The sequence below is a fragment of the Schistocerca gregaria genome, chromosome 3, assembly GCF_023897955.1.
Source record: "Schistocerca gregaria isolate iqSchGreg1 chromosome 3, iqSchGreg1.2, whole genome shotgun sequence".
NCBI classification, from domain to species: Eukaryota; Metazoa; Arthropoda; class Insecta; order Orthoptera; family Acrididae; genus Schistocerca; species Schistocerca gregaria.
The window spans coordinates 767,139,712-767,161,394 of NC_064922.1; the positions used below are offsets into that span (position 1 = coordinate 767,139,712).

A 21,683-nucleotide genomic window follows, 5' to 3' on the forward strand; every position below is an offset into this window, starting at 1 on the left:
TTATTCTGAGATATGTGGGCCTCAGTCTGTATACGCAGGGGTCGATGTAGAAGGTACCTCAGACAGGCGTCCGAAAAGTGACAGACCTGCAGTGTCCGTCCACCTATTTTTAAATTCATCAACCTTACAATAGACTATGAGTACTGATACAGGGTCTCTATGAACTTTTCTCTACCCCGTTTGTAACTGATAAGGGAACATTGCCAAATGTCAGTATACCATCCTTATGAAACTTGGCTGGTGTATAGAGGGGCGAAATCATGTAATTTGTAATTTTTTGTTTGTGCCAAATTTGACATTTTAGGTTTAAAGGGAATATCTTCGAACTGATGATATACAAAAAATGTTTTTCATACAAAAGTTGACACGTACTAACTGAAATCTGTATAATCAGCTTCTGTAATAATCTGAAATTCCGCAAAGTAGCCTACCATAATTAATTAATTTTGAAAAATGAAAACTTCCTTTGCAACATAAAATAAATAAGCTTTCATACCACATACATCCCTGTGTAATAAAGCAGAGTTCGAAATACTATTTTAGGGAAATAAGCTGTCACAATGTTGTCTCGGACATTTTTCAACAAATCTAATTAAAATATCCATACATTCATTACTCTAATTATTTATTTTGCTTGTATTTCATTTATATTTTCATTTGTTATTTTACGTTTTTGGCTCAAATGACTCTGAGCACTATGGCACTTAACATCTGAGGTCATCAGTCCCCTAGAACTTAGAACTACTTAAACCTAACTAACCTAAGGACATCACACACATCCATGACCGAGGCAGGTATCGAACCTGCGACCGTAGCGGTCGCGCAGTTCCAGACTGAAGCGCCTAGAACCGCTCGGCCACCTCTGTAGGCGTTTACGTTTTATTTTCAACTTTTTTTTCTGTTTGCCGTTTCACATACGTGTATTTTCTTAATAGAAAATAATAATTAATTCATTCTTATGATAGCAAGTAATTTCAGTAATGGTAATCTGTAAAAAAGCGTTTAAAAGATAAAGTTTTTTCACCATGTACATAAAAAGGACAAAATTTCTTCACGAAATATACACGATGGAGAAGAGAAATAATTAAATAATCATAATAGTAGTGAATGCTTCGATATTTTAATCAGTAATGTTGACAAACTCCTACGGAACGTTGTTTACAGCTTATTTTCCTAAAATAGTATGTCTAACCCTGCTTTATTACACAGGGATTGGTGTGGTTTGACTGTTTCTTTAATTTGTGTTGTAAAGAAAGTTTTCACTTTTCAAAATTAATTGGAGGTGATGGGGTAACTTTCAAAATTTCAAATTATTACAAAAGTTGATCACATAGTTTTGAAGAACATTTCTTATGTATTATCATTTCGAAGATATTCCTTCTAAACCTAAAATGCCAAATTACATTCCGGGGTGTGTTTTGCACATTAAAAGTGAAATTGGGCACAAATAAAAAAAAATACGTATTTCACTATTTTGTCCCCTCTTCACACCCGCTAAGTTTCATCAAGATCGTTTATTTGCACTTGGAAATATTCCCTTACTAGTCACAGTTCACACACAAAGTGTTCTGTTTTCGCACTGTGCAGTAGTCTATACGTATTTCTAGGGAAGTGACGCTGATTTCTTAAGCGGCTTAGAAAATCGTGCGTTGCCTGTGTGAATTCGAACGAAGTTGTTGCTACAATTTTACCATCACCATCAAACCATCTTAATCACTTGAAAGTTCAGGAAGTGTAACAGCTGAGTAAGTAGCTGAGGTTGCCAAAGTACCTACTGCGCTGGCGCTGTAATCAGAGGTTTTCGGTTCGAATCTTTGCACGCGAAAAAAAATTTATATCAACAGTATTTGGCCAGCGAGAGGTGTCTCATATCAGCGTTCTCAGTTCAGCATACTTTCCGACAAGGCCCTGGATTAAATTCCAACTGTTGACAATGTCCCGTAAATTGAGGGAATGTGACACTACTGATGATAGTCGTCCAGCAGATAAAGCGGTTAAGCTCGGTAACCCCTCTGCTGCTATTGTGCAAGGCTTAGATCAGTGAATAATTGTCCTATTGTAATTATACTGTCTGGAAAAATATCTTCGTGCATTTGTTTATCTGTATACTGTCCCTTGATACTATTACCATGCTATATAGCGTTGCTAGTTGACGATGGATAGCCAAATGTCAGCAGATAAAATATTGAACAAATAATAATTAAAATTAATGCTTTTTTTTTGTTGCCAGGCAACTACCAATGTCTTTATTATGCTGTCATGTGGTTATTCAAGTAAGCTGCTTCTTCAGTGCCTGTACAAAAGTCAGTCTGATATGAACGAAACTTAATTACTCCAGTACACACAAAAGTTAACTGAAAGAAACACGTGTTAACTACCTATCCGGCATTTGTTCTTCATTTAAATGCACAAATTGTATATACACATTTAACCACACATACAGTCCAACATACAACAAATAACTCGGACGAACTTGTTATGAAAAATTAACTAACGACAGAGGTATGTAATAAGATGTGGATGTAGCAGAAGTCAAAATTAAAGTACGTGTTTAACGTTAATTGTAAGCAGTGAATTCTGATAACTTTTGAAACTGCTTATTTATGATACAACATGTTTTAGTTTTGTTTAACACATTCTGAATGCCACAGCCCAGCTAAATCGTTACTTTGAATTTCTTTTCGTCCACTATAAAATTGTGAATAAATTACAAAATCTTATTTTAGCATAATTCTAAACGATTTTAACAATAGATATAAAATGATTTACAAAAGCTCTGCACCTAACATAGTTACGCATTTTTACTGTATCAGAAGAAACACATCGACTTACTAAATCCCCAGTCTTTTAAACTGAAGAACAATCTTTCGTTAAGAAAGCACTTTATTTCGTTAAAATACTTCCTCTTGCATATTTTTGTTGTGTAATTTAACTGTTGTAACCGTCTGCAATGGTTGTATAGAATTGACAACGATGACGTTTCGCAGACTGCATTTTGTAATTCTTTAGTGTCCATTAATCTGTTCATCGTACTTCCTACTTTTCTGACATTACGAGCTGCGGTTAGATGTTGTGTGATATGTGATCCTCTCCCGACGTAGCGGATCATCAACGTCGACTACAAATGACTGCGTTCATTGTCCAATAGCAACAAATTTCCTTGAAATTTTGAACATCCAAAATCTTGCCCTGGAAGGTCGTTTGTTCACAGTTAGACGTAAATAAAAGAAATAATTCTAATTGAGATTTCTGGTTAAGATTCTACGAGATGTTATAGTGAAAACACCGTCTTGCAGTAATAAAGAGCACATGTTCTATTTATTTGTTCGAAGGTATGGACAGTTATTTAGTCTCACTTCAAATAAAATTCGTGTTATGATCTTCCTATTATAAACGTTCTACGTTTGTCTCAAACTCAAGTCTTCATGCGATGTTTTAACCTTTCCAAAGAGAAAGCTTCTTCCCAGACCATTGTCCCTACGCACAACTTCTCCCTCACTAACCAGATTATCAATTCTTCACGGTGATTGTTTTTTTTACAATTCTTCCACCCTCGGGACTTAATTAAGCGTTCATCAGTCACTACACTTCACGCAGACGATAGCCGCCACAGAAAATTATCGAACTACCTTCGATCTTGTCTTCTTGCTCGTGGAGTTTCACCGGTAAATACTTCTGTCTCCTCTACAACCTTTCTGTTCGCTTCTCTGCCATCCTTCTATACATTCACAGTCATTGTATACTTTCTGTAAACGATATAAAGTTAACCAAACAGCTCTAACGCACTGACATAGCGCAACGTCACATCAGCCTGTATCGCTCTATTGGATCTCTAAAATCGAACTCCACTTCATCCTGTAGTTCAGGTAATTTTCTCAACACTTTTGTCCACAATTCACAGTCCAAATACAGCTCCACGACACTTTTTTCTCCAAAACTTGCATGACTCATCCACCCAAGTGTATTTCCATTCCATTGCTATCGCCCTCCATCGCGCTTAAAAGCACAGACTGCATTTATTCCTAACTAGGTATAGCGCGGTGAGTCTATTTACAGTACGTCTTACGTCTTACAATTGCACATAATAGAAAATATGTTCATGTACAATTCATAATTGTGTGAAAAGAGAAAGATACCAACAAGTGTTAAAAGAATTTGCAATAAAACAGAAACAAATACACTAGAGAAAAGCATGCAACCGGAGCAGTTAAGTAGCTAACGAAATACGTTACAGGCTGTGTGTTGACTTCGGGTTCCATCGTCATTCGTATCTCCACACGCTTCAACAAGAAAAATGCGACACTATTGTTCTACATGCCCACATCACACATCCGTATTTACTTTCATGTAAGATGACAAACCTTATATTTGACGAAGGAAAGGTGCCATTGTGAAAAAAAGAACAAATCTTTTCCAATTAAGTGACTGAGTATACCCTTGGGGTCGCCAGTCAAAGATGCAATACGCTCTCATTTAATGAGAATATAGCTATAACCATGCACATCTACACACCAATATTACCAATCGACTATTCCGTTACTAGGAACCTGAAACCATTTGCAGGATGCCCAAATAATGGCTTCAAGGAGCAACAAAACTTTTATTTCGTTTCATGTAAATAGTGACATAATTTAAGAACTTAAAATGCTGACATAATCTAAAATAATACTATTCAAGTCATACGAAAGGTTCAACATAGTACGACAAGCATTACAGCTACAAACAGTATATGTGTCTTCAGGCAGCATGACTCACCGCACGCAAATACGCAGAATGTATTTCTCCACAATTTGGGAATGAGAGAAAGCTTCTTATAACATCTAACTTTTTCTCGCTGACACAACGCGGAAAATGATAAAAGGAAAACAAAATTATCGTTTACTTCATTTTCGCTGTCCATGCTGTAAAACTACCGCAACAGCCCTGACGTTTTAATTCATCTCTTCTTTATTACTGACCGTACACGCAACACAAACAAACAACACTGAGTATAACTGTAAATTATATCATTCTACGACACGTGGTTCAGGAGATACAACGTCATACGCATTGATGTGCGTGAAAAACTTGCTTTTGCTTGGAACAGAGAGTAAATTACAGAGTGTTCTCATGCAGCATTTGACAATGAGAGAAGTAGGCGACTCGTGTTCAACTTTAAACATAATTTCAAACCTTTTCTAAACTTTTTCGCACTTACTTGCTTAATGTTAAGTATGTAGCAGGTTGACTCATTTGTAAGGCAATCAGAAGCTTGAAGCCCTTTTATATAAGAGATTTCGATTCTTTAAGAAATCTGGGGTTTACTGTATATCTGTATCCCGCAAAACACTATGAAGTGCATGGTGGGGGGTATTTCCCATTGTACCGTTAACTAAGATTTCTTCCCGTTCCACTCGTGTAAAGCAGTCGGTAAGAATGGTCGCTTAATGCCTTCGTGACCGCTATAATTAGTTTTATGTTGTCTCTGCAGTTCCTTCGGGAGTGACGCACAAAGAGCTTCCTAGATTCCTGACGAATCTTTCGTAGGGTGATTGGCGTCCATCTTCCAACGTCTGCCGTTTAGACTGTAGTCGTAGGAGAATACGATTTTCAATATCAAAAGTGCGCAGTTCTCCATTTCTGAACATTCAAAGCAAGTTGTCAGTATTCACAACACTCTGAAACCACATCATCGGCTGTAACATGAACAACATGGGCAGTGATCCTCTCATCCTGTGGAAGCCGATATCGTTATCACCGTGGGTAGTTCGTTTTTACTCGTAGTACCCATTATGGTCTCTCTTTGCTGCAGCTTTGATGCAATGTATCTCCTGTCATGACACCGCTGCTGAGCTGAGTGAAGTAATTCGTGTGTCACGTCCTTCTTTATTGTACCCGATCGTACACTTTCCGCCATCACTTGTGCAGGGCTACGACACGCTGGTAGGGGAGCGCGGAGCCCAGCTGTCGGGCGGCCAGAAGCAGCGCATCGCCATCGCCAGGGCGCTGGTGCGCCGCCCTAAGATCCTGCTGCTGGACGAGGCCACCTCTGCTCTGGACACCGGCAGCGAGGCCAAGGTGCAGGCCGCGCTGGACAGGGTGAGCACAAGACGAGCTGCTGGCTTGTTCCAGTCTGACACTAACGTCAAGGATTTGTTGCCTGAATTTAGCACATTTCCATAACATATATCCTAATAGTCATCCAGAGCTCGTGCAGCTGATGGTTCTACTAACAAACGTGACTCGCATTCTTCCAAAAAGAAATCGACTCAGTTCTGGAGTAGACAATAATTTGTTCAGCTCTCGTGGGAACCAAAACAGTATTACGTCACTCTCGTATTGCAAGTTAACTAAAGATAATTGATAATGTAGCAATTTGTGTCCCAAAGTCCAAAACTGAAGCGATATGTAGGACATTGGACATATATAGAGGTTGATACAAAAAGATGCCGCCAAACTTTCAGGAAACATTCCTCACACGCAAATAAAGAAAAGATGTTATGTGGACATGTGTCCGGAAACGCTTAATTTCCATGTTACAGCTCATTGTAGTTTCGTCAGTATGTATACTGTACGTCCTCGATTCACCGCCATGATTTCATACGGGATACCCTACCAGTGCTGCTAGAACATGTGCCTTTACAAGTACGACACAACATGTGGTTCATGCACGATGGAGCTCCTGCACATTTCAGTCGAAGTGTTCGCACGCTTCTCAACAACAGATTCGGTGACCGATGGATTGGTAGAGGCGGACCAATTCCATGGCCTCCTCGCTCTCCTGACCTCAACCCCCTTGACTTTCATTTATGGGGGCATTTGAAAGCTCTTGTCTACGCAACCCCTGTACCAAATGTAGAGACTCTTCGTGCTCGTATTGTGGACGGCTGTGATACAATACGCCATTCTGCAGGGCTTCATCAGCCCATGAGGGATTCCATGCGACGAAGGTGGTTCTAATGGCTCTGAGCACAATGGGACTTAACATCTGAGGTCATCAGTCCCCTAGAACTTAGAACTACTTAAACCTAACTAATCTAAGGACATCACACACATCCATACCCGAGGCAGGATTCGAACCTGCGACCGTAGCGGTCACGCGGATCCAGACTGAAGCGCCTAGAACCGCACGGCCACATCAGCCGGCGACGGAGGGTGGATGCATATATCCTTGCTAACGGAGGACATTTGGAACATTTCCTGTAACAAAGTGTTTGAAGTCACGCTGGTACGTTCTGTTGCTGTGTGTTTCCGTTCCATGATTAACGTGATTTGAAGAGAAGTAATAAAATGAGCTCTAACATACAAAGTAAGCGTTTCCGGACACATGCCCACATAACATATTTTCTTTTTTTGTGTGTGAGGAATGTTTCCTGAAAGTTTGGCCGTACCTTTTTGTAAAACCGTATATATTGTTATTGGCTGAAGTACAGCAGCGTGCGTTAACTTAATTGCAGAATGTACCTATAGGCACCACGGCTGCATAAAATCGTTGTCAAACTGACAATGGTTTCGGCAGCACTACCACGGTCTTCATCACAATAAAAATTACGTAGGGTTACCTAGAAAATATAATGAAATGGCTTAAAAATACAATGTACTTAATAGGATTACTTCCATAAAATGTAGAAACAGTGTACTTACAAGCAATCATACCACAAGTGAAAAACATCTGAACAAATATGCTCTTCACATATACAGGGTGTCCTATTTATCTTGACCATCCTAAATAACTGTTTGTCCAGATGCAAATTACAAAATGTTTTAAGCATAAGTTGTTTAGCAGTCACGGGGACATCGATCAGCATGATTGCCTTCGTTGTAGCTTTGTTTTCTACAAAGATATGACTTTTTTAAATGGCACCCTGTATTTTTTATTCGGTAACTCATTTCCTTTCCTAAAGACCTATTCAACAATGTATCACAGTTTATCATTCACTGAAACACAACGTTATTAATTACATGACACAACATTGACGTTGATGCTCCCAGCGCTTAGTGCAGGTACTCGGGGTAATGGGACACATCCACAAGCTGACGTTGACAGAGGACAAATGTAAACAGCGATATCCTGACACGAACCCACCTACCCGATGGATGTTTTCTCGTCTTGTTGCGAGGCCTTAGGTAACGGGAAGTTTCAGCCCACGGCAACGCACTCGTCGTAGCAATCGCACAGACGAAGCGCCGAAGTTACTGTTCTCGTTTCAGTTGCTTTCAAGCCACATGTGAGCACACGACAGCTTGAACACGAGATTGGCATTCCTAAAACCAGAGTACATCGTATTCTTACACGTCACCGGTTCCATCCTCACCATGTACACCTACCTCCAGAATCGTGTACAGTTCTGTCAGTGGGCAGAGCAGCAAATCCTCGGCAACACGAATTTCTTCTCCAGTGTTCTATTTACCGGTGAATGTTCGTTCTCAAACAAAGGACAGGTAAATACAAGGAACAAGTATTATTGGTCCAGCGACAACCCACGATGGCTTGGACAGGTGGAACATCAGTGTCAATGGAGAGTTAACGTCTGGATTGGGATGCTTGGTACTACAATTATTGGCCTGAATTTCATCAATGGTAGCCTAAACGGAACAGCGTATGCCAACTTCCTCATACGAATTTGCTCTCTTCTGGATGAAGTGCCGCTAAGAACCAGAATGCTCATGTGGTATCAACACGATGGATGTCCAGCACATAACCCTTGCGTGAATATCGTGTTCTGAACCGAAGGTATCCTGCCAATTGGATTGGTCGAGGAAGAACACTTAATTGGCCTGCTAGGTCTCCTGATTTAAATCCTATGGACCTTTTTCTTTGGGGGTGCATTAAAGACGTTGTCTATAGCAATATTCCAACAACTCCAGAGGACATATAGGAACGCATATTGCTTCCTTGTAATTCTCTTCGCCAGGCAACTCTGGAAGCAGTAAATAATTCTTTCATTCAACGAGTGCACCAGTATATCGGTGTCCAGGTTCACCACTTTGAGCACCTTTGAATGTTCTACTCCTAGGCAATGGTACAGGAGAGTCAAAGTCAATTTTGTGAAATGTTTTTACTTGGTTTTCATTTATTTTCTGACAACTGCAGCAAGTGGACGAGTTTGTGAGCCCAGGCTCAAAGTCAGTTTGGTGTTATGCAGTTAGTAACGTTGTGTTTCTGTGAATGGTACACTGCGATACTTTTTTGAATAGGTCTTGAGGAGAGGAAATGAACGAATAAAAAAATAAAGGGTGTCATTTAGAAACGCCATATGGCTGATCATATCTTCGTAGATAACAAAGCTATAACAGTCATAAGTCTGAATCGAGGCAGCTCCAAGCGCTGTTGTGAGAGTCTCCACAGCTGAAATCTGTCACCACATCAGTGTCGTAGCAGCTAGCCCTACAGTGACTGAAGCTCCTTCTTCTTTGCCACCCCAGCTAGGCTGCGTCACTGGTTGCGGCTGCTGCCCTTCCTTTCTTACAGACGGGTGGTTCAGTAGTTCTGCTGCTGTGGCTAATCCTCAGCCTTCAGGGAAGGTTTGGATGATTCTTCTCATACTTGTCCATTGGAGGTTTAGAAGAGATGAAGGACTGTATAGGAACTGATAGAGATTTGGATGGATTATGGTTTTAGGGTGTTTCCCCTAAGGATATGGAGGTGAGACAGAACAAGAGCTCATACAGGGTAGGGTTGCCACTCCCTGAGACGATCCAGCTCCCATCTGTATTGTGAGAGGGGACCACCTACTACCGAAGGCGTTGCATTACACGTCCATAATTCTCAAAGGAGTATTGAGGTAGCCCAGAGGCGTCGTTCATATGAAACCTTCAAGAACTAAACACTCTCTGCTAACTGAGAATAAAAAACTTGCAACACGTTCAGCTTGGTTCTTTCTTAAGTGCACTACAAACTGAATAGTTCTTCAAAATAGATATTTTGCCGTTTGCTGAAGTGGTACCACCGTAATCATTACTAGTAGAGGACTTTTGTCGTTCTTCCAATACTTAAACTCTGAATGAAGTTTTCCTAAGGGATGACTTATTCGAGATATTACTGTCAGCGTTTTGTTCTCCTTGTTCCACGTCCTGGTGACAACTCCTTCTCCCTTATTGTTAATTCATATGGTTTTCTCCACTCATTCTTGAGCCCACTTTTTCGGTCATGGCGTATTCTTTCCATTCACAACAGACTTTCTCGACTTGAAAGTTCGCGTTATTTGTAGCTTATGAACCTTCCCTATGATGTTCACGTATCACATTTGTGATCAGTACTGTATTGTTATTATGTGGCCTACTCATAATATTTACATTATAATCACCGGAACTCTACAAAAACGTCAATTCTGTCTGGTGAATGTGCTGTTTAGTTTTCAGTATGCTTAAGACAGGAAAAAAAATAATTGTTGAGATGCATATTTGAACATCAGCTGTTTAATTGAAAACCTTAAGCATCGGTCAGTTTCGGTCTTAGAACATCATATTATATCTGGCATTAAAAAATCACGTGTGAGATTTTCATATTCCTTCGCTCACTAAGCAGAATCTATTAGGCCCTGAGAAAAAACGAACGGCAGCTTTTTTGTAGAAAATTTGGTGTCGTTGAATTTTGTACTGGGATACCGTTGCATGAGAGGCTTTAGTTTTCGAGTTATTCAAGAAACACGTGCGAAAGTGACTTTCAAACGCACCGCCATTCCCACGCTCAGCGCCAACGCACAAGATTTCTTTTATGTTGTTCACGGTACTCCCTCTTGTTATTGTCCAAAAATTTGCGACTTCCACAATTATTTCCCACATTCAACCTTTTTTTTAGGTCTTCACTGACTGGCCTTATTATGCCACCGGCTTAGTCGAGCACTTAAAATTTGTAAAACCGACGTTTGTGTAAATTTTATCTAACGATTTTGTCAATTTTAACAGTATAAAATAAACAATTAGGTCATTGTATTCGTCAGGCCCTCTGATTACGAAGTTCTGTGCTTGTCAGAACTGAGTTTGGATCGAGTTATCAACGTGATTAATTTTAGCGTAACGTTCACAAAAGTCGGTTCGTTCATTGCCATCACGGGCAGGTTTAAATTATTAATGTTAAGTAAGTATCCGACTACGTTGGTGGCGTAATGATCCTATCAATAGAGATTAAAAAAGGTCGAACATCGGGAATAGTTCGTGTAGTCGGAAGTTTTTGTTCAGTGATAGAAGGAAATGCCGCGAACAACATACTAGAAACAGCGACTGGTGAGGAATGCAGGTGCATCTGGAGATTACTTTTGTACGTTTGCCTTGCATAACTCGAAAACAGTTGCCACCAGCTTAAACGTATTCTGATACAAAATTGAACTGTATTACATTTTCTAGAAAAAGGTCTTGTTCATTTTTCTCTGTAGGACTAATAGTTTGTACGTAGTGAGCGAGAGAATATGGAAAATCTCGCGCTTGGTTACTAAACGCCAGCTATAAAACTGTGTATTGCATAAAACGACATCCGTAGGGGTACCTGACTCACCCTTTATAATGATTTTTGTTCAAATTATTTTATTTGTTCAAACTGACGGCGACAAATGTTCCGAGCTTGTCATTACCAATAAAAACAGTAACAAAAATTTTTGTTTTGAATGTATTGCATCAAGTCCTTGTTACTTGCGGGCCCTTTTTTATTATCACTACGAAATCAAAAGTAATCGAATAGCTACTGTAAGTTGGTATAAAATATAAAATAGAGTTGGGTAAAGGTACGTTAGTTACGTAAATAACCTAGACATTACTGACGCAGGCTAGTATGGGTCGAACAACGATCATCGTAGCGCATCGGCTGTCGACGATACGCAACGCGGACAGGATCCTGGTGGTATCTGGGGGCGCCGTGGTCGAGGAGGGCACCCACGACCAGCTGATGGCTCTCAAGAGTCACTACCACGCACTCGTCACCACACAGCTCTCAGCCGCCGACGAGGACGGCAAGGTGAAAGGTGAGCACGCCAACACGACTGGTTCCCTGCGCTAAAACTACTACGCAAGTTGCTGATCAAACTGCAGCGACGTTTTCCTAACATTCTTGTTCTCGCCTGAACTCCATTGCCGGTTTCATGTCGACACTTTCCTCGTAACAATACCTGCAATATTCCAGCCAAACTCACTCACCAGATACCAGTCTGCTGCAACACCCCATATATCCTTATAACACACTTTCCTTCCCCATGTCTTCATCAATTCTGTCCATGGAAGCTGGTTTCTACCTATACTCACATAACAAAAGACTAATATCACGACCACACCTCCATTTATTAAGTTGAAGCATAAGATCCTGTCGTTTCTGTTTTGCACGTCGGCTTTCCGGTTGCTGTGGGGTTATTTATCGGTTTTTATTTGTGGTTCACTCTCGCTGTCTGAGTTTACATATCGTCATTTTGTCGTCTGGAGATAGTGTTTCGAGCTGTGGACGCTAGGAAATGGAGTGCCACTAGGAGAAATTGGAAGATTTCCGATATGTGCTTCTGTGTGATTCATCAGAGGGGTGACAGTAGCAGAGATTGTATCGGAATGTCATTGGACAGAGCACGGCAAGAAAATGGTTTTCTCGTCTTAAGAAGGACCGCTTCCATATTAGTGACTCTCCACCTAGTGGAAGATTGGTTGGTCTGTGGGATTGAAGGGACCAGACTTCAAGGCCCATCGGTCCCCTCCAGGAAGACCTACGGGGATTGATGAAGATCGTTTAAAAGTGTTAATCAAAAATGGTTCAAATGGCTCTGAGCACTATGGGACTTAACATCTATGGTCATCAGTCACTTTGAACTACTTAAACCTAACTAACGTAAGGGCAACACACAACACCCAGCCATCACGAAGCAGAGAAAATCCCTGACCCGGCCGGAAATCGAACCCGGGAACCCGGGCGCGGGAAGCGAGCATTCAGAAATGGTTCAACGTGAAAAATATCAACGAGTACACACAGAAATACGCATGAATATCCAGTATTTTCCCCGTATTTAATCTGCATGCAGAGGTCAAAAGAGTTTGTTTTCTGCGACAGGTGAACAAGCTTCTTAATAGCGTCATATTCCAGCGCTAAGTCATCGACCCAGGAATAAGGGTGAAGGAAGAGACAAAGTACTTAACGCCATGCTTGAGATAACAATCATTAGCGCTGATTGACTGTTCCGTCGGTTCTCGGTAGAATATTTCGCACACTCTGAATGAAAACACACACATCACTGGTTTAATATTCTACAATATTTGTTATTTATTACACAAACCGGTTTTCGGCTATTATGCCATCATCAGATACAAAGATATAATTATCGCCTGAAGTGTGATCTTGGTTACTACTTCATACGGAAAACAATTGGAATACTTCGCAATGCTTTCATCTAAGACAGCAGGTTAGAGACAATTATTTCTTTCTTTCTTCACTTAGCACAAGCACACATTGTCTTAAACCTAGGGAGCCAGAAATATAAAAACGTAGTTTAGCATTCGTTTAGTTCGCTGCACTGAGTTCTTAAACGAGTTGATTTGTTTTAACATTAAAATACTGTATTAATCCCAGTATACTATACCTTTCCATACATATACCTCCGTCGATATAACTACCAGACCAAGGTTTGGCCAGAAACATGATAAAAAGCGACGCAAAGGTAGAATTCTAAACCCCTTATTGAGGGAAACTTAAAGAAAAATAAATCTTTTTTGTATAGCAATACATCACAAGAACTTTCACCGCGTAGGATCACAAACAAAAGGGCGTCGATATATACTTTACACCCGCTGGGAACGCAATGGAATAAGTTGTTGTTGTTGTTGTTGTTGTTGTTGTGGTCTTCAGTCCTGAGACTGGTTTGATGCAGCTCTCCATGCTACTCTATCCTGTGCAAGCTTCTTCATCTCGCAGTACCTACTGCAACCTACATCCTTCTGAATCTGCTTCGTGTATTCATCTCTTGGTCTCCCTCTACGATTTTTACCCTCCACACTGCCCTCCAATGCTAAATTGGTGATCCCTTGATGCCACAAAACATGTCCTACCAATCGATCCCTTCTTCTGGTCAAGTTGTGCCACAAACTTCTCTTCTCCCCAATCCTATTCAATACCTCCTCATTAGTTATGTGATATACCCATCTAATCTTCAGCACTCTTCTGTAGCACCACATTTCGAAAGCTTCTATTCTCTTCTTGATGGAATAAGTACCGAAAGGAAAAGTGCATCAGTACTTTTACGACAATTTGAGTGATCGCTGCGTGCCAGGAGTGTTGAATGCAAACAACAGAAGAAGAAAAATACTAGATCCGTCTACCTAATCAATCAAAAGTAACCTGACAAAAAATGTGGAAACACAGGAAGTACGTATATCTAACGAAATAATCAGAACAGTTGATATAAAAACGAATACAACATCCGAAAAAAATACAGAAAAATCAAATAATATGTCTACATATCGCAAATGGCCTCTTGATTATAAATGTTGCGTTGAGGAACTGTACGAAATTGTCTTGGAAGTAAACACGCTCTGGGAGAAAGGTAACTCATTCCCACGACGTGAATTCCTTCAGGCTTCATGAACGTTGCTGATAGCACATGTTCCACACAGTCTTGCAATGTTCCCCACACACAGGTGCATCAAAGTTACACAGTTGCTTTTCATCATTTTCCTCAGATTATAGCTGCAGTCTCTGCAAATGCGGCATTTTCTAGGCTGAGACGGCTGAGTATCGGATACGGCTCCTTGACCTGGGTTGGGAATCGCTGGAGGAGGGGTGGAGTTCCTCTTCCTTTTATTTCAGGAACCGCTCACAGTCGTAAGTAACTTTGTGTTCTCTGCTTCACGTGCCGATGTCGCCCTGCAAAATCTTTTCTTTTAATGAGCCATTCCTTCAACAAAGCACGTGCAAGGTAGAACACGGAATCCAGCTGAAGCGGATTCCTTCCGCCTCATTGCAGTTCATGGACGCTGTGGAAATTGTGTATATAAATATGTAGGAGTTTATCATGGCGATATTTATCACACTACAAAAATAGAAGAGTGGCCACAGTCACATTTTCAGTGTGGCACATATGTTCAAGTGTATCAGCGCCATATTTCGTCTCATTGTGCTGGAGAATTTGGCCCGGTTTATGGTTGTCCAGATGGATGAGGCTATCATAGCGAGCGGATGAAAGGATGCATACGAGCTTACTCTGTTTTGGCTTATAGGAAACTGCCGGTAGATCGTCATCGTAAATGAAGAAGGATGCACCTGTACTCCGGTTTTCAAAATTTATATCGACGAATGCAGCCGGAAGTACCCTCTTATTGAACCGAATTGGCCCCAGGGCGGTGAGTTCGTGGTCAGACTTCAGCTTATTGAAATACGGAATACACGTGAACCAATTGTCAGTGGTTACATTTAGAATCGAGCCTTTGATAAAATGAACAAGTATTTCCACAAAAAAATCTGCCACAGGTATTCCAGCACGAGTCGTCCCCTTCTCCAAATAAGACTCAGCGTATATCATGTATATTGTCACATTGTCGTACATCATTACGGTTGTCATTCAATATTTGATGGGTTTGTTGGGAATTTACATCTTTAATGCGACCCGACCGCGGAATCCAACTAGTTGCAGTCAGTAGTGTCATAGGCATCAGATTTGTGTTGCTGAGAGTTATCTTGCAACATCTCCCAAACGTTTGTCATTGGATACAGCTTATCGTTAGGATCCCATGAGGTTCTGATGTCAAATGGAGGACAGTTTATCATAAAACTGAATCGAGCTCGAGAAGTTGTAGCCAAACCTCAGCACCGCATCGACTCTCAATGAAAAGAATACACGTAGGAAGATAATTTGTCTTCAGGCAGCGCTGAGTATAAGCAGCCCCAGACTAGCTTCCATCTGACTTTTGCTGGTGTTCGAAGTCCTATTGAAGGTTTATGTTTTGTGCGTTGCTCAGCGATTTCGACGTTCGTGCAAAGTAATATTTCGTTGAGTATGCCATCTGATAAAAAAAAATTCAAAACTTTTTAGGATGTCATATGTATATCCAGTGGAGGCAATCGGTGCTTGGTGAACATGGCCTACCATGTTCATTGCTAGTGTTTAACCAGTGGTTTCACACAGACTTTTCATTTTCCACTGACGACTGGATAGCTGACGGCTCTTCCTTGAACCATTCTTGCTACTTGTACTGTGCACATTTTTCAGGGCAGTATTTTTGGGGCGCATAGCTGACTGCTTTTCCTTCTTCTTGTTTTTGCCAACAGTCACTTCCTTCTCATTTTGGGACACCGCTGAGTGAATGTTTCTTCATCATAATCTGATGCAGAGTCAGTAGTGTCATCGGAAAGGATGTCTTCTTTTTCGGCGTTGTAGTCTTCGTCAGAATCATCAGACGATGATACGTCATAATCTGATTCCATTGCATCCATACCTCTCGGTTTTTGGGTAATTCTTCAGAACCTAAAGAGAAATGAAAGTTATGGACTAGGTACCACAACCAACTTGAAACCACCATCCAGTCAGGCAGCTATAGCAAATTGGTCATTCATTATTAAACGTTCATTGAATCGACGAGTCCACTCTATTCGTGAATACCACACTTTAATCATTTCCACGAATCAGCATTTACGTGCACACTTATACTTTCGTCGATTCGACGCTGTATCGTCGGGACGAAATATGGTTTACCTGGTTTACCTGATGGAAGAGCGACTTAGGTCACTTCCGCAGGCGGAATCACAGAGCCAAGTAGATTCGTCAAACAGTGCTGCTGGACTGGCGCGCTCCTCCCGTCGACAACAAGAGGGAGAGAGGGAGGGTTATTGCAGGGGACTGTGTTCGTCAAATCGACTACCAGTATTATTCTTGGGTTAAGCAGGTGTAATACGTCAAACAGAGCCGCGCGGAGTGGCCGCGCGGTTTGACGCCCCATGTCACGGATTACTCGCCTCCTCCCGCCGGAAGTTTGAGTCCTCCCTCGGACATGGGTGTGTATGTCGTTCTTAGCATAAGTTAGCTTAAGTTCGTTTAAGTAGTGTGTAAGTCTTGGGTCCGATGAACTCAGAAGTTTGGTCCCTTAGGAATTCACATACATATGAACATTTGAGCCAAATAGAAGAGATGGCTTTGAGCGCAAGTGGAAAAATCTTATACCTCGTTATAAGAAAATATAAAATCACTAGTACTGTCTACATGAAAAAAGCGAGTGCACACTGGGATGAAGAAAAGCAGTATCTTGGCCAGATAAGTTTATCAAGAGGTGACATGATGAGATCATGCCAAATCTGTATCTAAGTCTGCATCTACATTTATATTCCAAAAGCCGTCTGAGGGTATATGTGAAAGGGTACTGCTCGTATCACTAACTGATACCTGCATCCATGTTCCATTCGCGAACGGCGCCTGGGAAGAATGACTGTCGGTGACTCTCCGTATTAGCTCTAATGTCTGGAATTATCTCTTGCGGTCATTTCGGGAGACGTATTCGGGAGGGAGTAATGATGACCAACCCTTCTTAGGACGAAATGTCTCGGAATTTCAATAGTAAACATCCCCGTGATGCATATTGCCTCTCTTGTAACGTCTGCCACTGGAGTTTGTTGAGCATCTCTGTAATGCTTTCTCGCTGACTCACAATCCCGTAACAATACGCGCAGCTCTTCGTTGGATCTTGTCTATCTCTTCTATTAATTCAACATGTCAAGGGTCGTAGAGTGGTGACCCATACTCTAGAATCGGTCGAACAAGCTTCTCGTAAGCCACTTCGTTTCCTATCAATATGTCTACCATCTCCTTCACTTACTGTTTGTTTTATTTTTTCATTCCATTTATGGCCGCTCCGGATGGTTATTCCTAAATATTTTAAGATAGTTACTGTTATCATCGACTTGACACCAATAGTGTAATGGAACAATGGTGGATTTCTTCTCCCATTTTTGCGCAAACGTACGTTTACGCTAGAAGTCAAATGCCAACCGCGCCACCATTCATCAACCCTCTGTAAGTCTTCCGACGTTGCTATCTCCTTATAGTCAACCACATCCTCTGTGAACAGCTTTATGGACCTTCCGCCGTTATTCACTAGTTCATATACACTATATTATCAAAAGTATCCGGACACCCCCCCCCCCAAAAAAAAAAAAACGTTTTTCATATTAGGTGCATTGTTCTGCCACCTATTGTCAGGTACTCCATATCAATGACCTCAGTAGTCATTAGACATCGTGAGAGAGCAGAATGGGGCGCTCCGCGGGACTCACGTACTTCGAATGTGGTCAGTGTTACTAGTTACTAGTTTCATACGTCTATACACACTCTTAAACATACCTAGGTCCATTGTTTCCTGTATGACAGTGAAGTGGAAAAGTGAAGGGACACGTACAGCACAAAAGCGTGCGACAGTTGAAGAGGGTCGTAATGTGTAATAGGCAGACATCTATCCAGACCATCACACAGGAACTCCGAATTGCATCAGGATCCACTGCAAGTACCATGACAGTTAGGCGGGAGGTGAGGAAACTTGGATTTCATGGTTGAGTAGCTGTTCGTAAGCCACACATCACGCCGGTAAATGCCAAGCGAAACCTCGCTTTGTGTAAGGAGCGTAAACATTGGACGATTGAGCAGTGGAAAAACGTTGTGTGTAGTAACGAATCACGGTGCACAATGTGGCGATCCGATGGCAGGGGGTGGGTATGGCGAATGCCCCGTGAACGTCGTCTGCCGACGTGTGTAGTGCACACAATAAAATTCTGAGGCGGTGGTGTTATGGCGTGGTCACGTTTTTCATGGAGGGGGCTTGCACTTTTTGTTGTTTTGCGTGAAGAGCAATTCGGGGATGGCGATTGCATCTTTCAACACGATCGAACAACAGTTCATAATGCACGGCCTGTGGTGGAATGGTTACAAGAAAATAACAACCCTGTAATGGACTGGCCTGCACAAATTCCTGACCTGAATCCTGTAGAACACCTTTGGGATGTTTTGGAGCGGCGGTTTCGTACTAGGCCTCACCGACCGACAACTATACCTCTCCTCAGTGCAGCACTCCGTGAAGAATGGGCTGCCATTCCCCAAGAAATCTTCCGGCACCTGATTGAAAGAATGCCTGCGAGAGTGGAAACTTTCATCAAGGCTAAGGCAGGGCCAACGTCACATTGTATTCCAGAATCACCGATGGAGGGTGCTACGAACTTGTAAGTCATTTTCAGCCAGGTGTCCAGGTACTTTTGATCACAAAGTGTACATTTGTTGTAAATAGTAACAGTCCTATTACATTTCCTTATGGTACTCCCGAAATTACCTTTACATATACCGATTTTGTTCCCTTCATGGCGACGTGTTGAGTTCTCCCTGCAAGGAAGTATTTTGTCCAGCAGCAAAGTTGGTCTGAAACTCGGTAAGCTTGTATTTTTTCACTAAACGGCAGTGTGGAACTGTCTCAAATGTTTTCCTGAAGACAAGGAACACCGCTCAGTACTGAAGGCTCATGTCCACAGCGCTATGGGTCTCATGAAGAAACAGGGTGGGCATAGTTTCGCAAGATCACTGATTGCGAAGTCCAATAATTAACGATGAAGTTCGTCGACTCCAACCAATAGCGGTGTTGTGGTTGCCAGGAGAGCCAACACCGTGTTACTAGAGGAGGCCGAAAGGCACGCGATTTACCTCACGCAGGCTGGCGTGAGGTCTGGAACAGGACAAGGAAATCAGAATTTAGAAAAACGGACGTAGCTGGCGGAATAAACTTTAATTCATTAATGATGAACGTCGGTTTTGACGGTACATAGTTCACTATATCAATAGTAACTGATAATGGCGCCTTGCTAGGTCGTAGCAAATGACGTAGCTGAAGGCTATGCTAAACTAGAACGTAGGTAGGCAGTGAACCAACGCTAGCAAAGTCAGCTGTACAACTGGGGCGAGTGCTAGGAAGTCTCTCTAGACCTGCCGTGTGGCGGCGCTCGGTCTGCAATCACTGATAGTGGCGACACGCGGGTCCGACGTATACTACCGGACCGCAGCCGATTTAAAGGCTACCACCTAACAAGTGTGGTGTCTGGCGGTGACACCACATTCCTGCCCCGCACATCGGCGTACGGTTGTGGCATAAGGCTTCCGCCCGCCGTGGGGAGGACCCCATGTTGGCGTATGCGACGAGGTGGGGAGCCTAACAACAGGCGAGGCTGTGCCACCCGCACCCTGGCATTCGGACCGCGGGGAGCTAGGAAACGCCTGAAAACCTGCTCCAGGGTGCACGCCAACATGCGGTGTATGTGCCTGTAGATAGAGAGGAGGGGCCGAAGGGTCGACCTCCATCGGGCCGGGGCACCCAATGGGTGAAGACGACATATGGTCCGGAGCGGGCAAGAGTTCCATGTCGGATGACAATGGGTCACGGGAAGCGATCGGCGGCGCGTCCAGACGAACGGAACACCCTTACGGCGTAAGCGACCATTATGTCGCGAGACCTGAAATAATGTTCTGAGATTGGCTAAATGTTCTTCTTCCGTCTTTCCGGAGATCACAATATCGTCCAGATAGTTTGCTGCAGTAGGGACCGACGCACAAACGGTTTGTAGATATTGCTGAAACAATGCAGGGGCGGATGCACACCCGAATGGCAGTCGTTTGAATTGATACAACCCAAGATGCGTGTTAACCATCAAAACGCGCTAGGATTCTTTGTCCACCGGTATTTGCAAGTACGCATCTGCGAGGTCCAACTTCGAAAAATATTTACCCGGGCACAGTTTGTCAAAAAGATCTTCCGGGCGGGGTAAAGGAAAAGTTGCAATAACTAGTTGTGGATTCACTGTTGTCTTGAAGTCCACACAAATTCTCAACTTTCCGGAAGGTTTGGGCAAAATTGCTAAGGGTGATGCCCAGAGAGAAGCCTGCACACGTTCAATTACACCTTGTGATTCCAAATCGTGTAATGTTTTTGCGACCTCATCACGCAATGCGTGGGGAACATTGCGCGCTCTGAAAAATTTCGGTTGCACGTTTACTTTCAGTTCCATATGTGCTTTATAGTTCTTAGCGCAACCGAGGCCCGGTGAGAAAATGTGTGCAGATTCGTCACATAGACTAGAAACACTGTCTGAAGGCACAGTCTGGTTCACTGATAGGACCTGTTTACCATAGACAAGTTAAACAACTGAAATAAATCGAAACCAAAGAAGGTCACTGCAGAAGAAGAACGAAGGACGTAAAATAACACAAGTTTTGTTGGTCCTTTGTATGTTGCAAGAAGGCTGCACTGCCCTAACAAAGTGATCTCTTGACCTGAATAGCTAGTTAACTTAACATTTGCGGCAGCAGTTTGTAAGTGTCTTGATTGATCAGTGAAACTGCAGCCCCGGTATCGAGCTGGAATGGTATCACTTTGGCGTTAATGTCCAAGTCTACAAAAAGTTTATTGTCCTGCTGACGACAAGAGCGACTGTCTCGTGCAACGTGAAATGACACTGGTACATAATCACTTGCGACTTGACGGGAGTTCCGGCGATGTCGACGCACACTATTTTTGGGACGAACACAGTCAGTGTTAGAGGGAGTGGCACTGCGCGGAGTGGAATGAACTACATGAATTTCCATGTCTCTCTAGACCTGCCTTGTGGCGGCGCTCGGTCTGCAATCACTGATAGTGGCGACACGCGGGTCCGACGTATACTACCGGACCGCGGCCGTTTAAAGGCTACCACCTAACAAGTGTGGTGTCAGGCGGTGACACCACAA

At 42.4% G+C, this 21,683-nt stretch overlaps 1 protein-coding gene across 1 annotated transcript in view; it reads left to right on the forward strand.

Annotated features, from left to right (window-relative positions):
• The window catches only part of LOC126354018 (ATP-dependent translocase ABCB1-like), a 242,263-nt gene that overhangs the window by 118,143 nt on the left and 102,437 nt on the right, over positions 1-21,683 (forward strand). The window contains exons 12-13 of the mRNA XM_050003341.1: positions 5,908-6,078; positions 11,741-11,936. Of these exons, the coding sequence (XP_049859298.1) occupies positions 5,908-6,078; positions 11,741-11,936 (367 nt within the window). The remainder of the gene's footprint in view (positions 1-5,907; positions 6,079-11,740; positions 11,937-21,683) is intronic.